General features: G+C 45.2%; 3 protein-coding genes, 1 long non-coding RNA gene and 1 pseudogene across 5 annotated transcripts; 3 read left to right on the forward strand and 2 right to left on the reverse strand.

Annotated features, from left to right (window-relative positions):
- Window positions 1-266: 266 nt before the first annotated feature.
- On the reverse strand, window positions 267-2,013 carry LOC115312580 (the record flags this gene model as incomplete). Its single annotated transcript, XM_040211470.1, has 2 exons — window positions 1,968-2,013; window positions 267-1,735 (listed from the first exon to the last, which is right to left on the reverse strand). Coding segments are annotated over exons 1-2 (1,515 nt in total), but the record flags the coding sequence as incomplete, so codon positions are not given.
- Window positions 2,014-8,206: 6,193 nt separating this feature from the next.
- LOC121835167 lies at window positions 8,207-9,190 on the forward strand. Of its 2 annotated transcripts, XR_006077503.1 has the most exons (5): window positions 8,207-8,230; window positions 8,450-8,518; window positions 8,592-8,660; window positions 8,952-9,045; window positions 9,155-9,190. It is a non-coding gene; the product is annotated as an uncharacterized LOC121835167 (long non-coding RNA). The 2 variants fall into 2 exon arrangements; XR_006077504.1 differs by lacking the exon at window positions 8,450-8,518 and having other exon boundaries at window positions 8,220-8,230.
- A 98-nt stretch (window positions 9,191-9,288) lies between these two features.
- Window positions 9,289-12,268, forward strand: LOC120840764 (annotated as a pseudogene).
- A 62-nt stretch (window positions 12,269-12,330) lies between these two features.
- LOC115319521 lies at window positions 12,331-15,319 on the forward strand. The gene is made up of 7 exons (XM_029979541.2): window positions 12,331-12,473; window positions 12,589-12,672; window positions 13,493-13,751; window positions 13,859-14,029; window positions 14,711-14,859; window positions 14,918-15,095; window positions 15,298-15,319. The coding sequence occupies exons 1-7, from the start codon at window positions 12,350-12,352 to the stop codon at window positions 15,317-15,319; spliced, it is 987 nt and encodes a 328-aa protein (XP_029835401.2). The 5' UTR covers window positions 12,331-12,349.
- A 1,380-nt stretch (window positions 15,320-16,699) lies between these two features.
- On the reverse strand, window positions 16,700-18,657 carry LOC115319522 (P2X purinoceptor 7-like). The gene is made up of 3 exons (XM_029979542.3): window positions 18,445-18,657; window positions 17,900-18,118; window positions 16,700-17,509 (listed from the first exon to the last, which is right to left on the reverse strand). Exons 1-3 carry the CDS (start codon window positions 18,597-18,599, stop codon window positions 17,359-17,361), a joined length of 525 nt encoding a protein of 174 aa, XP_029835402.2. The 5' UTR covers window positions 18,600-18,657; the 3' UTR covers window positions 16,700-17,358.
- Window positions 18,658-19,720: the final 1,063 nt, after the last annotated feature.

Below are 19,720 nucleotides of genomic sequence, written 5' to 3' on the forward strand. Positions count from 1 at the left end.
GATTTACCCAACGCGTTTGTTACTAAGGACTTAACTACCCCTGCTTTAACCGACTTGGCGTGACAACTCTTTCTACTTAACACAGGTTTTCCGGCTTTTTTCCCGTATTCCCAACAAAGACCTTCTTCGACATGTATGCGTAAATCTAGAAACTGCAGGATCCCATTTTGAGGTTTTTCAGTTGTAAACCTAAGCTCCGGAGCTGCTGTTTTTATAATCTATTCCAAAACCTGAGCCTCATTCTCTCGAAAAGCGCAAATAAAAATATCATCCACGTACCTTTTAACAATGCACCCATTCAAGTTATTTTCTTTAAGTGTTTCACTTACGCTACTATCTAAGGTGTTAAGATAGATTTCTGCTAACATCGGAGCCACCGAAGATCCAATGCATACACCATCTTTTTGAACATATTTCTGCCCATTATATTCAACAACTGTTGCTTGAAGGTACAAATCAAGAAGTGAAAGGAAACTGTCGACGGCGATGCCCGTCCTGGACTGAAAGTTTACCAGGTTTAACTCTAGCACTTGCCGAACTCTTTGCATCAAGCGCACTTTCTCAAGCGAATAGTATAGATCCTTAATGTCCATTGACATTACAGTGCATTGTCTTCCATGAAAGCCCTCTAGAACATCAATTAGTGCCTCTGAATTTCTCAGTGAAAGACTCCCCTCCAGTTGAATTACATTCAACCCTCTTTGCGAAAATTTCGAGACGCTACACTGCCACGTTCCGAGTTCGTTGATTACTGTGCGAAAAGGCATATCCGGTTTGTGATCTTTCAAAAAAAATTTTAGACTTAACGAAGACCTTGTTTGGTTAACTACTTGTTTTGCCAAATTATCCATCTCATCTTCCTTGAAGATTTCAACAATATTCTTCTTAATTTTCTTAATGTTCCCTTTCCATTCAATGAAGAGTGCGCCGAGGGCTTCGTCTGCCTTTCTTCTGAACACTGTCTCGGGAAGGACACCGAACATACCACTTTTGTCAGTCTGCAGCAGACGCAGCGATCCCCTTTCTAGTTCCTTCACGGCAGCGCTTATGACACGAAAATCTCTCTTTTCAGTTCGAAAGCTATCATTCATCAGTTTGTCCATTCTATCAACAGCACAATCCACGAACGTGGCTCTTTCATCATGACCCGTCACTTTCGAAATAGTCTGAATTGCGAAAAACACATCTACCCTTGAAGGTTTCACGTTCATGCAAAACTTTGGGCCATTCCCCAGTGTTTGTTCCGTCTTTCTAGAAATGGACACCTCGCATGGGTTCACCACGTGCGGTATAGTCAGATTGGACTGATTGTTGATGTCTGGTAGTCTTCCACATGCTGTCGTCTGATTGTTCCTTTGGATGCTCCTTAACACTGTTCTTCGCTTTACGCTCCAAAGACTGTCAAAAAGTACCTTTTTTCCTGCGTTCCAGCGTTGGAAGTCCTGATCGTGCTTGTATTGCTGGCCCCGAAGGATGGTCCAGATGCGCTCACAGGCCCGTCGTAGTTCATCAATTCTCTTGGTCGCACCTTGTCTGTATGCCTTGATAATCTTCTTTTTGGCGCTCCATGTGAATCTTGAGGATGATAGATGTTTGAAGAGGTTCGGATCCACATACCTCTTTCTCAAACTGATGCCCAGGAAAGCGACCTCCGCTTCCAATTCAGCCAAACGTCGTCCCAGGTTGTCGAGTACCGTGAATGCTTGAAGGAGCAGCGAGGTTGGTTGGGGTACAGCTGCGGGGCCATGGTTGAAGGGAAATAAGCCTGCTTCCGGAACTATTAGTGAAAAGACGGTGAGAGTGCAGGCGAGCTGGTGGTAGCTAATCATGTCGTATTACACCTGAGACTGCGGTGGAAGAAATCGGAAGAACTTTCAGTGTCACGAACAGAATGTACGTGACACTGAAGACAGTGTCACGTACATTCTGTTCCGCGCATTACGCTTCAGACAACCTCTCGTACAAACCTGTGATCGCGGTCATGCCACCCCCTTCCCCTTCTGGTATATACATCCTGGTTGTACTGAACTCGTGGAAAGTTTTACATAATCATACAATATTTCACAAGAAAAAAAAAAAAAAGAAGACATCGTGTCACGCTAAACAGAACCATGAAGGGAAGACATTACATGACAAAAAGGCCACACATGCACTCACATCATTGGAGGCAGTCGACTTGCTAGAAAAAAACAAAGCAATACTGCCAGCGAGCGAGTAACAAACATACAAAGCAATATACGATTCATTCACCCTAAAGATTCACGCAATAACAACATCAATGTATCATGATCAGTGACCGTCGCAATTTCGCTTGCCAACCCATTCCATTCAGTCGCCTCTTGTACGAACAGAGAGTATTTGAACAGATTAGTTCTTGCAAATGGAATATGAACTTCGTAACAATGATCATGACGAGGGGAAATGCGAACCGGTGGGAGATTGTAGTTTGACGGAAATCTGAGGAACTATGATAGAGTTTCTGAAAATGGGATAACCTTGCGAGGTATCTTCGCTGATGGGGAGCCAATAAACCAAGTGAACTCTTAAGTTTTCTGACGCTTATAGGTGAATACGTTTTTAGTATAAACCTGGTGGCCCTGTTTTGTAGTGATTCTAAATTATTAATTAAATATTTTTGATGCGGGTTCCAATTTATGGCTGCATATTCCAACTTTGGCCTAATGAGGGTAGAGTATGCAAGTAGTTTGGTTTCTGCTGTTGCCATATATAAATGCCTTCTTAAGAAACCAAGTGACTGGTTAGGCTTCCTGAGGATATAATATGAGTGTTCCAGGAGCGGTTGGAAGTTAAGTGGACTCCTAAATATTTATATGTGGATACTTTAACCAATTTTGAATCTATAACTTTGTAGTCGTATTGAAAAGACCAGCGACGATTGGTAAATGTCAATATTTTTGTTTTATCTATATTTATCTGCATTTGCCACGTGTCACACCATGAAAGTATGATATCCAAATCACTTTGAAGAGTTACGCAGTCACTTTGACTAGCTATTCGACGTTATACCACACAGTCGTCTGCAGATAGGCAAATCTTCGAAGAAATGTTGTTGGGGAGGTCATTTATATAAAGTGAAAACAAAAGTGGTCCAAAAACGAATCCTTGAGGGACACCAGATTTGACATGTATAGGTGGTGAGGTGATGTCATTTGCAAGTGCTGATTGTTTTCTATCGCGCAAAAACTCACGAATCCATGTAATTACCTTATCATTAATTTTGAGATATTGTAGTTTTTTTTATCAAACGACTGTGTGGTACATGATCAAAGGCCTTCGAAAAGTCTATAAAATTAGCGTCGATTTGTGAGGATGAGTGAATACAGGTATGCAAATCCGTTACCAGTTCAAACAGTTCGGTTTCTCACGAAAGACCACGTTGAAAGCCGTACTGATTAAGAAATAGCAGGTTATTTGAGACTAAGTGTTTCATGACAGATGAATATATTATATGTTCTAAAAGTTTACAAGAGCAGAGGTCAATGAAATTGGTCTATAATTTGTTGGACAATTTCGATTACCAGATTTATAAATCGGCACGACATTTGCTGATTTCCATTCGTTTTGAATGCGGCCGGTATTGAGCGATTGCTGGAATAAGCTGGCAAGCACGGCAGCTGATGCATCCTTTGTTAGTTTAAGCAGCATCGAGCATACACCATCAGGACCCGGGCTGGATTTTGTCGGCAAGCGGTCGACGGCAGTGATGATATCATCAATAGTAATTTGCACATCGTCCATTTCTAGGATGACGACCGTAGGTGTAACATGGCGGTCAGATAAAGGGAGCTCGTCGGTAAACACTTCGCCAAAAAATGTGTTAAGTTTAAAAGCGGACTCGGATGCAGAAAGCTTTACGTCACCTTCTTGAAGTAAAGGAAATGTATTCTTTTCTTTGTTGTTCGGACATGCCAGAACTTCTTTGGATTTGTTTTTAGTGTGCTAGATAAATCGTCGTTTAAAAAAACTATTCTTTGCCTTTCTTATCTCATTTTTGCATAAGCGCGCACAACCTTCGTACGACTGCCAGTCACGGTCTGAATTCGAGAAACTGGCCTTTCCAAAAAGTCTCTTCTTTTTTGAGATCAACCGTTTTACGCTTCGTGAAAACCAGGGGCAACCCTCACTCGGGTTAATGACCAACTTAGGAAAAAAAGCTTCCCGTATATAGAATTGTTTGTTTTTTATGGAAACCCAGTTTTCTTCAACAGAGCGTGTATAGAAGGTGCTTTCATATTGAATCAAAAAGTTTGACAGTGTTACCGCAATATTACTATATTTTGTCTTTGAGTAGTCATATATCACTTTGTTTAGGTTCACTCTCGAAGCATTCGATATCTTACAGTACTGCCTTTCCGCGCGTTGGATCATTTACCAATTGTATCATTGAAAATGAATCTAAGAGATTTATATAACTTGAACTCTCTTCTACACGTGAGCAAGTATTACATACTTGGAGGTCGGACCAATCGATTCCAGGATAATTAAAGTCACCTGCCAATATAAGTGGTAACTGTGGATACTTGAAATTAATAAATTATAGAATATCGGTTAGCCTGTTGACAAATTCACATGTCGAATCAGGTGGTCGGTAACAAATTCCAACTATAATATTCTGAAAAGATACGGTACCATTGGAAACTCAAAGGGTTTCAAGAGGAGAGTCGATTCAAATCAGAGTGCAAGATATGTCCTTTCAAACTACGTTGATTACGCCACCACCTCGTTTGGAAATTCGATCCTTACGGTATATTGCCGCACGCGCAGCTGGCCAAGTAGGCAGCGCGCGCGTGGCCTAACGGTTATCGCGCTTGCTTCCCACGCTGAAAGCCAGGGTTTGATTCCTGGCCGCGGAGGCACATTTTTGTTGACTCTGTAAAGTAATGTTCTGGTAAATTCGAGAAACCTCTTGCTGATTCGAGGTTAAAATGTTCTACGCGCCGAACCTTCTACGCCGAACGATCCAGAAACCCACGAGGGTACATAAGGGATTCCGCCAGGCGAGCGGAGTCAGTTTCGCCCCAGCGTTTGACTCTGCTGCTACGCCGACTTCAACGCCCGCGACGCTCTGTTATTATCTTTTGTACCCTTTTATTTTTGGCACAAGTTCGCCACATTAAACGTTTATTTCTTCCTGTTTATTTATTGTTTTTTAGTCACCACCCGTGACAATATGTTAAAATTGTCGCTCAAAAGTAAACTGGAATTTGAAATAGTATCGGTAAGCCACGTTTCGGTTCCAGCAAAAACATCGGCTGAGCATAAAATAATGCTGCTTGCGAAGTCATCCTGTTTTGGCAGAAGGCTTCGAAAATTTTCTAGAAAAAATGAGAGAGGGCGGTGCTGATTTCAGGCGCTCACAGTTGTTCTAGGTTTGGATTTATATTTTTGTGTCACGATTGTTGGTCCCGTGGCGCGTCTGCAGTTCTCCGTTCCCTCGAGGCAGTCAAAACGCTATCCGTTTTGTCGCATTACACGCACATCTGATTGTTGATAAAGAGCTTATCAAAAGCAAGATTTACCCCATCGCGCGTGGTTTGGACCGATTTTGCATAATCCCAAAGTTTTTTTACAAATTTCCCTCACTTTTGGCGAATAGTCTTCCTCTATCCACACTAGCGGGGTGTCAGTCGACCTTAGTCGCGACGCGCCATGGAGCACATGGCGCTTGCTCTTGAAACTTAGGAACTTAACAATAATTGGTCTGTTAAAACCTTTCCTTTTGCGGCCAACACGATACGCCCTCTCTATATCGCCGACGTTTAGCTGCAACCGGTCCGAAAGGAAGGAAAGTGCGATTCGTTCAGTCTGAGCCCACGATTCGTTTCCTTCCTCAGGAACGCCTTTAATCAGCAAGTTATTCGTTCTCATTTGGTTGTTCATGTTTTCGACAATGTCATGTAAACCACTTACCTCATGCTGTTTCGAGGATACGTCTTCAATTTGTTTTTCAATCTCGGTGAAAACATCATTTTTTTATTTCGTTTTGTTATACAAGCGTTCTACGCTTAAGCGGGCTGGATTGTTTGCCAGTTTTTGATTGAAAATAAACTTTATCCTTAAACTTTATCCCTTTTTCCTTAATCTTGCCAACGGAGCTCTCGAGACTTGAAACTCTGCGTGTCAAGTCACCGATTCCCAACGACATTTTATTTAGTTTGTCAGTAATCTCTGTTTGATGTCTCGCATTGTCAGAAATAACAGTGTTATGCTTCTGAAGTATTAGGTCAAGCTTACAGCTGTCGCCCTCTTCAGGGCCGGGGCCGGGGTTAGCTTCCATGTCACCTGAACACATGAGCAATTTGGCGATGCAGAGAGTGAGCAACAGGATACGAGCACTTGGAACATAAACATTCCCGTGAAGGCATTATCTTTGTTAAGTAAATCGCTATCATTCTTCTGACGATCGCGGTGATTCGCTATCCACGTGCTCCTTGGGAAAGCAGACCCACAGGCCTTGTTCTTAAGAAGCTCGACTACCGCTGGAGCAAAAAATAAAAGCCGTTTAAAACTCTCAGTAATGCCGGATTAGAGCGCAGCTCTTGAGGAGGTGGATGGAAGGGTGCTGAGGGATAGGTGACTCCCTGAGGTCACATGAGCTCGGGGGGGGGGGGGGGGGGGGGTCACGTGACCTAAGCGGGGTCACGTCAACTGGGGGTCACGTGACCTGGGCGGGGTCACGTGACCTTACGGCTACGCCGACAGCGCCGTCGGCGTCGGCTTGAGCCGCATCGGCGACGCCGACGCCGCTCAAGCCGGAAACGGTTGCCTAAGAGCTGCGTTCTAATGCGGTATATGTCATTATGTTGCTTAGTATCATCCAAAGCGGGCACCAGCCGATGAGCCCTAGCTTTGGTAGGTATTCACGCGAGGGAGATATCTCGGGGATTTCTCCGCGGCACGCGCATCCCACGACGAAAACGTCAGGCTTTGCGATGTGCAAGAGCCCTGCGTGAGACTCATTTTAGTTTGCGGCTATTTCGTCCGTTTTAAATCGCGCGCCACGAAGTTGTGATTATGTGACGTCAATCCCAACAGGTTCTCATTGGCTAAGAGTTTGATTGACAGCTTTGGTCTTGGTTGTTAAACCTTTGTTGTATGCTGCAATTTCCTTTTGAGCGGCATATTTTTACGTTTAAAGAATAACCCGTGTAATGAGAGTCATCATTTTTTGCAAAAGGTTTACAGGACGGGCACTTCCGTTTGAATTCATACCATAACAAACAAAAGCTCCGCCATTCTTTTCGTGGCCGCCGAAGCAGCCGACGTCTGCTCCCGGCTGTCGCGCGTAGTTCGTTCGTTTCGTCTAAGTGAGTATTTCGTGTTGACCCAGGTGCTTGAGTAAGACATCCTGATGTGAAGTGGTGTGTGTTTAGCAGCTGTCGCAAGTTTTAGTGATAGGAATCGACGCGGGTTTATTTTTATAGCGCAGTTTGTTACTTCCGTTTTCCTGGGTCAACTTAGCTTTCTTAGCGTGTTTTCTTTTAGTTTTTTTTTTTTTTTTTTTTGTATTTGCGCGTGCAAATGCCGACTCTTTTGAGATGTCAGTTCCTGCAAACTGGCTCCGTTGCTCTGTGAAGCGTTGCCGGATTAGTGATCGCGACAAGGAGTCTTCCAGTAGCCATGTCGCCCCGAAAGATGACAAGCTGAATGCTATTTGGCTGGAGGCAATTGGGCGCTCGCGTAGCGACAAACATGTCCAGGTATGTTCGCGTCACTTCGCTCCGGAGGCCTTCGAGATTCGCACCCCGCTCACCGAACGTCCACGACTGAGACGTGGGGCGGTCCCGACGCTATTCCTACCGAGTGCGACAGCAGCAAGTGCAGCATCATCGGTAAGTCAAACTTCTATTGATAATTGCTTACTACCTACGCTAAGGTTTCTGGTGGCGCATTGTCTCGTTTTAGAACTGTTCGATTTTATCCTAAAATTGTTGTAACGCTGGTAAGCGAGTTTCAGCTCAGAAGTTAATATTCTGCATCCAGCAATTACAAACATCCTAAATCACTGTGGCCAGTGATTAGCACCTACGGGTACGGGCTACTTGCCTTCAGTGTTGTTTACCCACGCCACCAAGAATTGAATGAAAAAATATCAAAAGTTTAGAACGCATTCTCTTCTGTGCAATCCAACCAGCTGATAACCGGACCAACAAGGCTAGGGCCAGCACCTGTGCCTAACCGTGTCAGCCAAGTTGGAAGCCCCTCTGCAGTGAGTTTTCTGCTGCCGCTATTTTGGTCTCCAAAAATTTAGAACGCATTCTCTTCTGTGCAATCCAACCAGCTGATAACCGGACCAACAAGGCTGGGGTCAGCACCTGTGCCTAACCGTGACAGCCAAGTTGGAAGCCCCTCTGCAGTGAGTTTTCTGCTGCCGCTATTTTGGTCCCCAAAAATTTAGAACGCATTCTGTTCTGTGCAATCCAACCAGCTGATAACCGGACCAACAAGGCCAGCACCTGTGCCTAACCGTGACAGCCAAGTTGGAAGCCCCTCTGCAGTGAGTTTTCTGCTGCCTGCTATTTCGGTCCCTAAAAATTTAGAACGCATTCTCTCCTGTACAATCCAACCAGCTGACAACCGGACCAACAAGGCAAGCACCTGTTCCTAACCATGACAGCCAAGTTGGAAGCCCCTCTGCAGTGAGTTTTCTGCTGCCGCTATTTTGGTCCCCAGTGTGCATGTACATTAGGTGTAAGCTGCACATTTCACTATAATTTCCTCTGCACTTAGCAACTGACAGAACCAAGCAAAGACAAAGCGGCTGCACCTGTGAATGACTGTCATTCAAGAAGCACATTCAAGTGCTTGAAATCATGGCATTTGTTTGTAGGCTGTCGGATGCTCTCCTCTTCAGCTGACTATGTGTACAGTTGCTACTGCATGCAAGAGATTTAGACCATACTTAGTACTTCTTGCAATCTGTGTTGTAGGCTCACTGCTGCAGGTGCTCTGCTCCTCGTGCAACTGTTGGCACACAAACAGAGGCGACAGATGCAGACACTGCAGATTCTGTCATACCCGTGTGTGAGTATAACTGAATACTTAAAGTACGGTGTTTTAGGAATACATCGCAATCTCGGCAGCATTTCATGCCAACTTCTTACTGAGCTTAAGTTATGTGTTCTATCTCCAGCTGCACAGGTCAACCCTGGGTGCAATGCGGCTGCCCTCCCACCACAACCAGGCAGGAAGTCCTCAGGAGCACTTCCGAGTCCAGTGCAACCTGCCACAGCACTGCAAGCTCGGCTACCTTCGCCAATCCCCAGCATGACCTCCAGCCTGCGAGCCCCGGACCAGCTCAGCAGTGATCTTCACGAAAGCCGTTGCAGGTGCACGCCCATACCACCTGAGGGTAACCACAGGACAGGTAAGCCCCAGTGAACAGCTGGATAGGCCTTGGATTGCAGACGATGGTGAGCTGGAGGACACCACGGACGACTCCTCAGACAGTGACATGGGTTCCGACGGAGAGAGCGACACGAGCACCGACATGGAGGAGTCGGACATTCGTTTCGAAGCCGAGTGCGGCACTGACCCAGGTGAGGAGCTTCACATGCCTCAAAGAGAATGAGATGGTTCCACCAGAGGGAAACAGTCACACCGGACATTTCTTTTGGTGTGATGGTCTGAGACGAAAGCTTGGCCCTCACTTAACATTCAAAGATGTCTGCCGGAGGGATGCCAACTCGGAAGTGTGTCCATACTATGCTATGCAAACTCATGACCGTTTCAAACGTCCTTACATTGTAGACCAAGATATTTATTTATTTATTTATTTATTTAAAATACCCTCAAGGCCATTGGCATTACAGAGGGGAGTGGGGGTTAGTGGCAGTAGTACACTTCGCAGCTCAATCTGAGCAGTATAGATTATTCATGGCAGTCCTAAATAAATGGTCAGGAACAATTGTTGCGATAGATGCGGGAAGGTGGTTCCAATCCACTGAAGTTTTTGGAATGAATGACTCTTGGAATGCATTAGTGTTGCATTTTAGAATGTCTACTTTATACATATGATCAATGCGAGGTGAAATATAAGAAGGTTGATTCAGCAGTCGGTTGTGAAGTAATGAGCTAGTATGGTATATCTTATGAAAAAGACATAAGCGAGCTATTTTACGACGTAAATTGAGGTTAGGCAACAATAGGCTAGTTTTCATTGAGCTCACGCTTGCGGTGCGATGAAAGTTATTAAGAATAAAACGAGCAGAGCGGTTCTGAACTAATTCCAGGGCGTTAGTTAGTTTGGAATGACCGGGGTCCCAGATAGAAGAAGCATATTGTAATTTAGAGCGTACAAGCGTTTTGTACAGAGTTAGTTTCAAAGATGAAGGGGCAAGTGAAAAGTTTCGTTTTAGATAACCCAGCATTCGATTAGCGTTATTAATAACATACTCAACATGCATTTGCCAGGAAATATCTGAGGTTATATACACGCCTAGGTATTTATAAGAAGAGACAGAATGTAAGGGGACATCTTCGAGAAAATAAGAAGAAGGAAAATTACATTTACGCGATACTGTCATGGCCTTGCATTTAGTCGTGTTAAGTTCCATCCCCCATAATTCACACCACTTTGAAACATGGTTGATGTCAGTTTGTAAATTCAGAACATCCGAGGCGTTAGTAACTTCTCTGTAAATAACACAATCATCAGCGAATAAACTAATTGAAGAAGAAATCGATTTCGGCAAATCGTTAATATAGATAAGGAACAATAGCGGACCTAATACAGAACCTTGCGGTACTCCAGAATGGACGGAGGTGAGCGGGGACGTTTCACCGTTAGCGGTTACAAACTGGGAACGATTAGTGAGAAAACAAGTTATCCAGGACAGAACATTTGCGTCAATGTTAAGACTGTTAAGTTTTAATAGCAGCAGCTTGTGTGAAACTTTATCGAATGCTTTGGAAAAGTCCAAAAAAATGCAGTCTACCTGGGACCCTCGGTCAAGCGCTAGGTGCAAATCATGGGTGAATGACAAAAGTTGCGTTTCGCAAGAGAAGGATTTACGAAAACCATGCTGAGCGGTGCTAAAGAAAAGGTTAGATTCTAAAAATTGAACTAGTTGTGAGTAGATGATATGTTCTAGTATCTTGCATGGAATGCTAGTAAGCGAAATTGGTCGATAGTTATTCGGGCAATGTTTATCACCTCCTTTGTGGATTGGCACCACCCTCCCTATCTTCCAATCAGCAGGCAACTCTCCAAGTGAAAGCGACTGGGAAAAAATTTGAGATAATATCAAAGAGCAATACATTTTTGTGTTCTTGAGGAACTTTGAGTTAATGCTGTCGGTGCCAGCAGAGGAAGAAAGTTTTAAGTTATCGATTATTTTAACAATACCAAATGGGTCGACAAGAACGGGTCCCATAGGCAAAAAATCACTCGCGTCAAATCTACAAATAGGCGTGTTAACGCCTATTTGTAGATTTGATGGACGAGTCCGCTGGTCCTGGTGAACCCGACACCACCTACGTGCTTTCTGCAGACGAAAGCTTCATGAGGTAGCACTTTTAGGGAAGTTCAAGTGTGTGTTACAGTTGAATTTTTATTTTCAGTGACCGTGAACAGGTGCCGCCCCAGAAGGAGCGCAAATTTATTGTATTTGAGGGTTGCCTCCTGGAGCTCTTCAAAGTGTGTCGCACCTGCCTTGCCACTTGCCGCAACAGCATCGTAGTCCATGGGCACTCAAGTGAAGATAACAAGCACCTGTGCACAGAACCACGTGGAGCGGTGGTGGAGCCAACCTCAGGTTAGTGGCAAAGCAGCAGGCAATATCTTGATTTGTGCGGGAATTCTGTTTTCAGGAGCCCCTGTTGCGACTACCCTGTGGTTGGTCAAGTCCATCAACGTCGCAACAGTCTCGGAGCGCACCTTCCACTACTACCAGCAGGCTTACCTGCTGCCCGCTGTGAAGCAGGTTAGTTAGTATAGGAAGGGGTTTAAAAATAAAAAAATAGCATAGCATAACTAACTTACAAGACATAATTGCTTGCCAGGTGTACAAGCGGCACAACTCTGAGCTTCTATAAGGACTCCAAGGAAAGACCATCGACCTAGCAGGAGATGGGCGCTGCGACTCGCCGGGGTTTAGTGCAAAATATTGCACTTACAGCTTCCACGAGGCGAGCACCAAAAAAGTCATGCACATTGAGCAGGTGAAAGTCGGTGAGGTAAGATTTACTAACCAAAACAAAAGGCCTACTCTGCATCACACACCCCTTTGTTTAGAATAATTAGAAATCATCCTTATTGTCCCTTTAAGTGTGATATTTCTAAGAACCTTACAATCAGACTGCAGTACGGTGACTGTTGTACTAATGAATGCATACACATTGTGATCAGTCAGATGAGGTGCCCTCCAGCAACGCCATGGAAAAGGTGGCCTTCGTCCGTGGCTTCACCAAGCTCAAGAAGGAAGACTTCACCATTGGCACTTTCATCTCGGGTACGTGAAACTTTCAACATAAGCTACTCACCTAACTGTTTTTTTCTGGCTCTCTGTAAGGTTAACCAGCTATCTGTTATTTGGTGTTCATTACAATACAAGCCCTTATATGCAGACCGTCACCCAGGCGTTGAGCACCACATGAGGCCCGAAGAAAGGGGCACAAAGCACTACTTCGACACATGGCACATTGACAAAGGTTGGTTTCCTAATATTTCATTTTATTTACTGATAGACAGTGACTAATTCGACAATCCGGGGTCAAAATAACATTATAAATTACTTTTATGTGTATGACGGTGATTCCGAAGGGCGTGCACCCGCCAAAATAGTTTATTTATTATTGTGACCTCCTTCGTAGAAGTATTGTTGTTCTTGCTTACAGACAGCGAAACGGAACCTTTGAACTGTGGTTCGAATCAAGACTGGGCATTAGTATAGAGATAATAAAACGTTGCTTTTCATAGATTATTTCACAGCAATTGTGAGTCACTAGCGTGAATAGTTGCTCCTTGGTGCTGTTATCGCCGTGGGAATGAGAACGAGACCAAACATTGTACTCCTGAACCCATACCCAGTCTGTTGCACAGGACACCAGTCAAGAAACACCTTGCTTACATGCAGAATAAGACGATACTCAAATTAAACTTTGTTTCTTAAATTTACGAGAGAACAACAGTTCAAAATCCATGCACCACCCGTCACCCGTCGAACTCTGGAGCACAAACCATACACATTGGAATCTTGAGCACACACCACACACGTCGAACAGAGAATGATTTTTTTTCAGGTAGAACTTGCGAAGCATAGCGCCTTGCAAAGAGCGTAAAAGCTGACATGATACCTGAAGCTGTCAACATAATAATTGAAAGCTATTTGCATGTCTTCCGGAAATAATGTCGTAGACTTAGTTTGTTCACAGACATTGAAATAGTCCCGGCCATACCTGACTACCCGAGAAATTTCTGTATGGCAGTGGACACTTCTGACGTATAGCTAACAATTGTACACTTTTCCAGGCTTGAAGAAGAAGCTCCAAGCAGCAAGCCGAAAGAGCGAGTCGAGGGAACTGCAGGTGTGGGTGCAGCCAATCACGAACGACCTGTACTACTGTGCAGCGCTGGGTGGTGGCAACGGCCCGCTCCTAGTAAGTATGTGGCTCAGCTTAAAGCTCAGCTTACTGAACCACGTGGTGGACAAGCACGATGTCCACGACGGACCGTTCAGCGAGTGCCTGCACCAGCCACTTTCTGACCGTGCATGGTTGACTGAGGGCAAGTTCATTTCTCGGTTCCTTGTCCAGGACACCCCTCCTGCGATTCTGATGTAGGAGAAATAAAAATACTTCTGAATGGCGTCCATCATAGCTGTGTGGTTATTCCAAGAACCCCAGCGTACAACAAGCTCCGGAGCATTGTTTCTAGCCCGCGGCTCCTCAAGGAAATCAGGCATCTGTCCCCCGGGTCCCAGACATCCTCCGTGGAAGCTTTTAACAGCGTACTGATTGGGTTCGCCTCCAAGTCTCGGGCATTTACGCCAGAAGGAATGGAAGCGAAGTAAACAACTCTTCTAATTGAATGACCATTCCTGGCATGGTGGCCTGCAGCCGATTCTGAAAACAATATTTAATAAAAAAAATATCCCTAATGGTCTTTTCATGGAATTAGCATGATAGACATGTGCAGTACAAGGTCAAAAGTTATATCTGTTGTGTTCAAGCCAGCACCCTGCGAACAAGTCTTTAGTAAGTCTTGTAAACCTGTGAATTAGCTTTTCGAATTTCAGTTTGCTTTTGTACCAGTGAGTAACATATGCCCTAGTTACACGGGTGCTTTGAACTGTCATTGAGTTCAATCACAGTTATCGGCCCCAACTGTGACGGAACCAAACTGAACTGAGATGGTGATACACGGCTCTCTAGAACCCAGTTGAAGCTAGAACTAAAATAGTTCTTTTGCCACGTGATTAGTCTAATTGTTAAAATAATTTACTGAAAGACACACCTTTTATTTCTTATAAGTATATTGTTCAGTATGTTGAATACCTTGTTGCTTTTTAGCGGCGTTTACACGAGTACCAAAGCAAATACAGGGCAAGGTTGCACATATTTTAGGCTAGGTGGTGCAAGCTACCGCCCGCTAGCTTCCTTCAAGTGTATGTATACATTTCGGTCTCCACATTGGAACCAAGTTCTTTTGTATAAGCACCAGCCCATATCTTGTCTGTTTTCACTGCAGAACCCTGCTTGCTGCACTGCACTACAATGAAAACGTTGGGCGGGAGCAGGCCACAACCCGGGAAGGAGCACGGCGCTTTATGGTCGTCACGTCCAGAGCACGGAAGGGCCATTCCACAGCACGGCCAATCCCAAGCGACGCAACGTTTGGTATGTTATTGCTCCTTCGTTTGGGGACAAAACAGTGACACAAGATTCTGTCTTTCAGAGTACCATGATGAGCTCATGGATGAGGTCATGACCTGCCTGGAAAAGTGGCCGACCCTGAGGGAAGCCTTCGAGGCGAATGCGTCGCAGCATCTGCCACCGATGTATGCCAGGTACCCGAGGCCCCCCAAGAGTGACCTGATTGCGGCCAGACGATCCCGCTTCAGCTCTCATGCCGGGTACGTTAACACAAGTACCGAATGTTTCTGATAACAAGACAGCCTCGTCAGTAATAAATATGTCAATAGCCTAGCTACCTCTTGATCCAAGGGATGATAGATTTTACAATAGCCTTCACCTGCATTATTTTTATCTGTTTTTGTTGATAATTGGCAATAGAAGCACTTTTAGCTGTTGCTAATATTTAAATTTTCTCTACAGATCGTCTCAGGACCAGTCCTGAAGCACCTTTGGTTCCACGCAGCCAAGTCTGCGCCTCAGGCATGAGCTAGGTAACGGGTAACGCGTAGTGAAGCGATCATTTTCCTCCTGCGAGTTTGAGGTGTGCCCTCCGTGCCGCAACATTACCCTGAGGCATAGAGAAATGTGTCCTCTGCGGGTACATTTTTTTGCTGCGATTTATTTAACTAAACTGCATTGCTGTTTCATTGTTCCTTTCTTTGCAGTGCAGGTAAGTGCCTTTGTGCTGCTTGTCTGTGTGGTGCTTTTGTATTTCAGAGGCACACGTAGGTGCTCTAGTCACTCTTCTCCACGTGACCGAGTCTCTGCTCGGGCATGAGGTAGGCAACGTGTAGGGAAATTATTTTTTCTTTCCTGAAAGTTCCCGGTGTACCCTCCGTGCCGAAACATTACCCCGAGGCATAAAGGAAATGTGCCTTGTGCGTCCCTCAATTTTTTGCTGGTTTGTCTAACTATACTGTGTTGCTTTCTTAGCAGTGTAGGTAAGTGCTTGTCTGCTGCTTTTGTGCGTGGCGTTTTTATATTTCAGAAGCAGCGGTGGGTGCTCACGTCGCTCTTTTCTGCGCGGCCAAGTCTGCGCCTCAGGCATGAGGTGGGTAATGCGTAGTGAAGCAATCATTTTCCTCCTGCAAGTTTTAGGTGTGCCCTCCGTGCCGCAACATTACCCTGCGGCATAGAGAAATGTCCTCTGCGGGTACATTTTTTTGCTGCGATTTATTTAACTAAACTGCATTGCTGTTTCATTGTTCCTTTCTTTGCAGTGCAGGTAAGTGCCTTTGTGCTGCTTGTCTGTGTGGTGCTTTTGTATTTCAGAGGCACACGTAGGTGCTCTAGTCACTCTTCTCCACGTGACCGAGTCTCTGCTCGGGCATGAGGTAGGCAACGTGAAGGGAAATGATTTTTTCTTTCCTGAAAGTTTCATGTGTACCCTCCGTCCCCAAACATTACCCCGAGGCATAAAGGAAATGTGTCCTGTGCGGGCTCAATTTTAATTTTTTTCTTGAGATTTGTCAAAATATATTGCATTTAACAGTTCTATCTTATTGTTACTTTTGCAGTGTGGGTAACTTCCCGTCTGGTTTGTTCTTTTTTCAGAATGCTTCAAGTGCCAATTTCCTTCATTGCTTCCCTTCCCTTCCCTTCCCTTCCCTTCCCTTCCCTTCCCCCCCCCCCCCCCCCCCTCATGAACTGGTGTGCCGTTGATGAATGGCAAGTGTAATACAAACCACATGCCACCATATTCTGAGGCTTTCTATAACATACATCCCTCCTCCCTCGCTGTATGTGTAAATATCAATAAAAGTTTACTCCACTGACTTTTTTTCCCAGAGCTTCTTTATTTGCATACAACATTGCACACCAAGTCAACCTCTTGAATATCATAAGAGATGTGTCATGTTACTGGGAAATAAGGAAAAAACCGAATAGCACAATTCGCAAACACAACATGCAGTGCAATGCAAGACGTTTCATGTTACTGCGAAACACAGAAAAAACCTACAACATAACATAAATGAGTATGAAACTCAAAAGTAACAAATAGCATCAAGACACTAGCTGTGTAGTAATCACCCTTAAAATCTAAAGCTTGGGAACTACATTTTTAACAAAAATAATTTCAGGACCAGAACTGTCGTTCGTACACTTCTTACACCTAACCGTTCTAACGTGACCCTTCACATATTCTGAGCGCCTCTTCGGTCACTTACAATTATGTGCGATCCTTTCTACTGTCGAGGAGCGGCCGTTGGAATTGGGTGAAAAAATGTAAAGAGATATTTCGAAAGAAAAAAGAGGTGAAGTTCGTTTGACCGCTCAGGAGGTCGCCTCGAATGCTGGTAGGCGCTGTATCACAGATCACGCCGACTGTTTTGGTGGCATCCTAAAACCAGTCGTGCCCCTGATTGCCTACCGAATAAGGGCAATGAAGCTAAACGACATGGGGCTCATGGGACAGATGAGCACCCATGAACTGTTCTCGTAACTTTAGGGATGAAGTTGTGTGCTCATAAATCCCACGGCTCACAGAGCTTCAAAGCCCCGGTATTCATCAGATGGATACATGTTTCGAATAGCCTGTACAACACAAGCTGGCAAGACCGTCCGGTTCCCTCTGCCAAGGCGGCGCCAGATCCACCAGACAAACTGCCGGTACGCCACATACCGGTACTTCCTGTTGAAAGACCAGAATGATGACTTAGGTGACACATGAGAATACAAGAAAAACTCGGGAAAGAGACTGCTCTGAAGAGCAGAACTGTTGTGAATCTAGAAAAAAAAAAGAAACAATGTACTATATGCAATCAAATCAGCCCACAGTAAAATTAACTTATCACCTCAGATAGTAACAAGATGCACATAATGTGAACAAGTATCGCTCCTCTTGCCGATTGTCAATACACCACACAACTAGGCCCCCATCGACAGCAAGGTCATAATTACAATCACAGCAAAAGTCAGTCATGCCCCAGCATCTGCTTACTAAGTCAGGCCAAATAATGTAGTAAAAATACATCAACTTTTCTGGTCTATAGCATGCAACACGACGTGGTGTTAGCCTTACTTATGGGTGCTCCTCTGTCCAATGAGCTCCATGTCATTTAGCTCCATCGCCCTCATCCGGTAGGCGATCTGGAGCACGACTGGATTCAGGATGCCACCGAAAAAGTCGGAGTGATCGGTGATGCAGCGGTTACCAGCCTTGGAGGCGACCTTCGGAACCTCCAGGCAGCAGACGCACTCGCGGGCTGTCGGCATTAGCTGGCAGCGGCCGCAGAGGCACCTGGTTGCACGTAATATCGCAAGAGTCAATAGCAGCAGTAGACTAACTTTTCTTCTTTCAGTCTTGACAAATCGAGGAAGTTGGTTACCACCCGAGCCATTCAGTGGCCAATTCGTCGAAGCATGGGACGTCTCGCGCGAGAAGGTAGCAGCGACGCAGTCCTTTTCATTTCACTTATTTATTTATTCACTTTCCCACAGCACCAGGGTGGCATTACAGTGGGGGGGAAATTGTACATTAATGTGATACATTTAAGCAATACAAAGGAGCATAACAGAACGCGGACATGCATAACGCCTAACGAAGAACAGCTGGAGTTCAATTACCAGCGGGTGTCGTCCAAGCGCGCCGAAGGCTCGGGAGGTTCGGGCGGTGCGCCGTCGTCGTTGTCGGCAGCCGTCCTCCGCGGCGTGTCTTCGAATGACCGAAGACCCAGCTGCTCGCTGCGGTCAAGAAGCTGACGCTTCAACTCGGGGTCCATTTTGCGCGAGGACACAGAAGTGCAGAAGCTACAAAAGGCTGTGGACAGTAGTACGCACACAAGACGCACCGGAAATCGGGACGCTGCGTACGTTCAACTCCGCAGCCAAGCCAATCCAACAGCAAATCCGAGAGCGAGGGGCGGGACGATCTTCTTCTCCGCGGGCGGTGAAAGAGCGGGAGTTTCAAATGTAGAGCGTTGTGACTCTGACTAAATTACGTCCTGTAACGCAAATATTGTAAAAAAAAAAATTTTTTTTCGCGGGATATTTGTTTTGTGACGTACTTGTCCCAACTAGGCTGTTTAAAAAAAAAAAAACTTTTTTTTCTTTGCAGTTACCCCTTAAAGCAAGCAACTGTGATCCCGCCAGTAGCAAAGGCCTTCGCGTCGGAGGTACGGCGATGAGGATCAGTCCACCAGAGAACCCCGCCGGAGACTTTTAATCCTTCGATAAGCGATGGGAACTGTAACTTCCTCCTCTTTCAACGAGGATTGAGGCAGTGCCTGGCCAGTCGAGGTACTCACTTTCACCAAGTTCCTTAATAATATGCAAGTTGCGGCTACATAAACAGGCGACGAAGTAACTTTTGAATAAAGAATGGCGACTTCATGCCTACCTCATAAAGACCCGTGCCGCCACCCAAGTTCGCTCCGCTAAAAGTGTCGCGGCTTCGACTAAAAAAAATGAAAGAAAGTAGCTTCACTTCTTTTAAAACACGAAGGCAACTAATTAAGGTGAACAATAAAAAACTCCCAGCGATTGAAAACACTCAAAATACAATTACACTTCAGGAAGGCCATGCGGCGATCGAGTGAAGCTGAGCGTGCGTCATGACGCAGAATTGAAACGCGACGTAAAAATATTACCTTTGTTAGGCCAGGTGCACTGCAAACTTGAGCTACTTGCCTTTTGAAGGGAAATGACGGGAACATGCCTGGTCTGACTTGATGCGAGCCGAACGGTCGATTGTCTCCAGCCAACATGGCTCGCATATCCTTACCTCTGTATAGGTGTCTTCTCGGCATTGACACCATGGTGGCTATCGTGACGGTTCCAGCATTCACAGAGCAACGGGGCCGGTTTTACGGAAACCATCATCTTTATTCGGAATCACCCCGTG

The sequence above is a fragment of the Ixodes scapularis genome, unplaced genomic scaffold (genome assembly GCF_016920785.2).
Source record: "Ixodes scapularis isolate PalLabHiFi unplaced genomic scaffold, ASM1692078v2 PGA_scaffold11__112_contigs__length_91849675, whole genome shotgun sequence".
NCBI classification, from domain to species: domain Eukaryota; kingdom Metazoa; phylum Arthropoda; class Arachnida; order Ixodida; family Ixodidae; genus Ixodes; species Ixodes scapularis.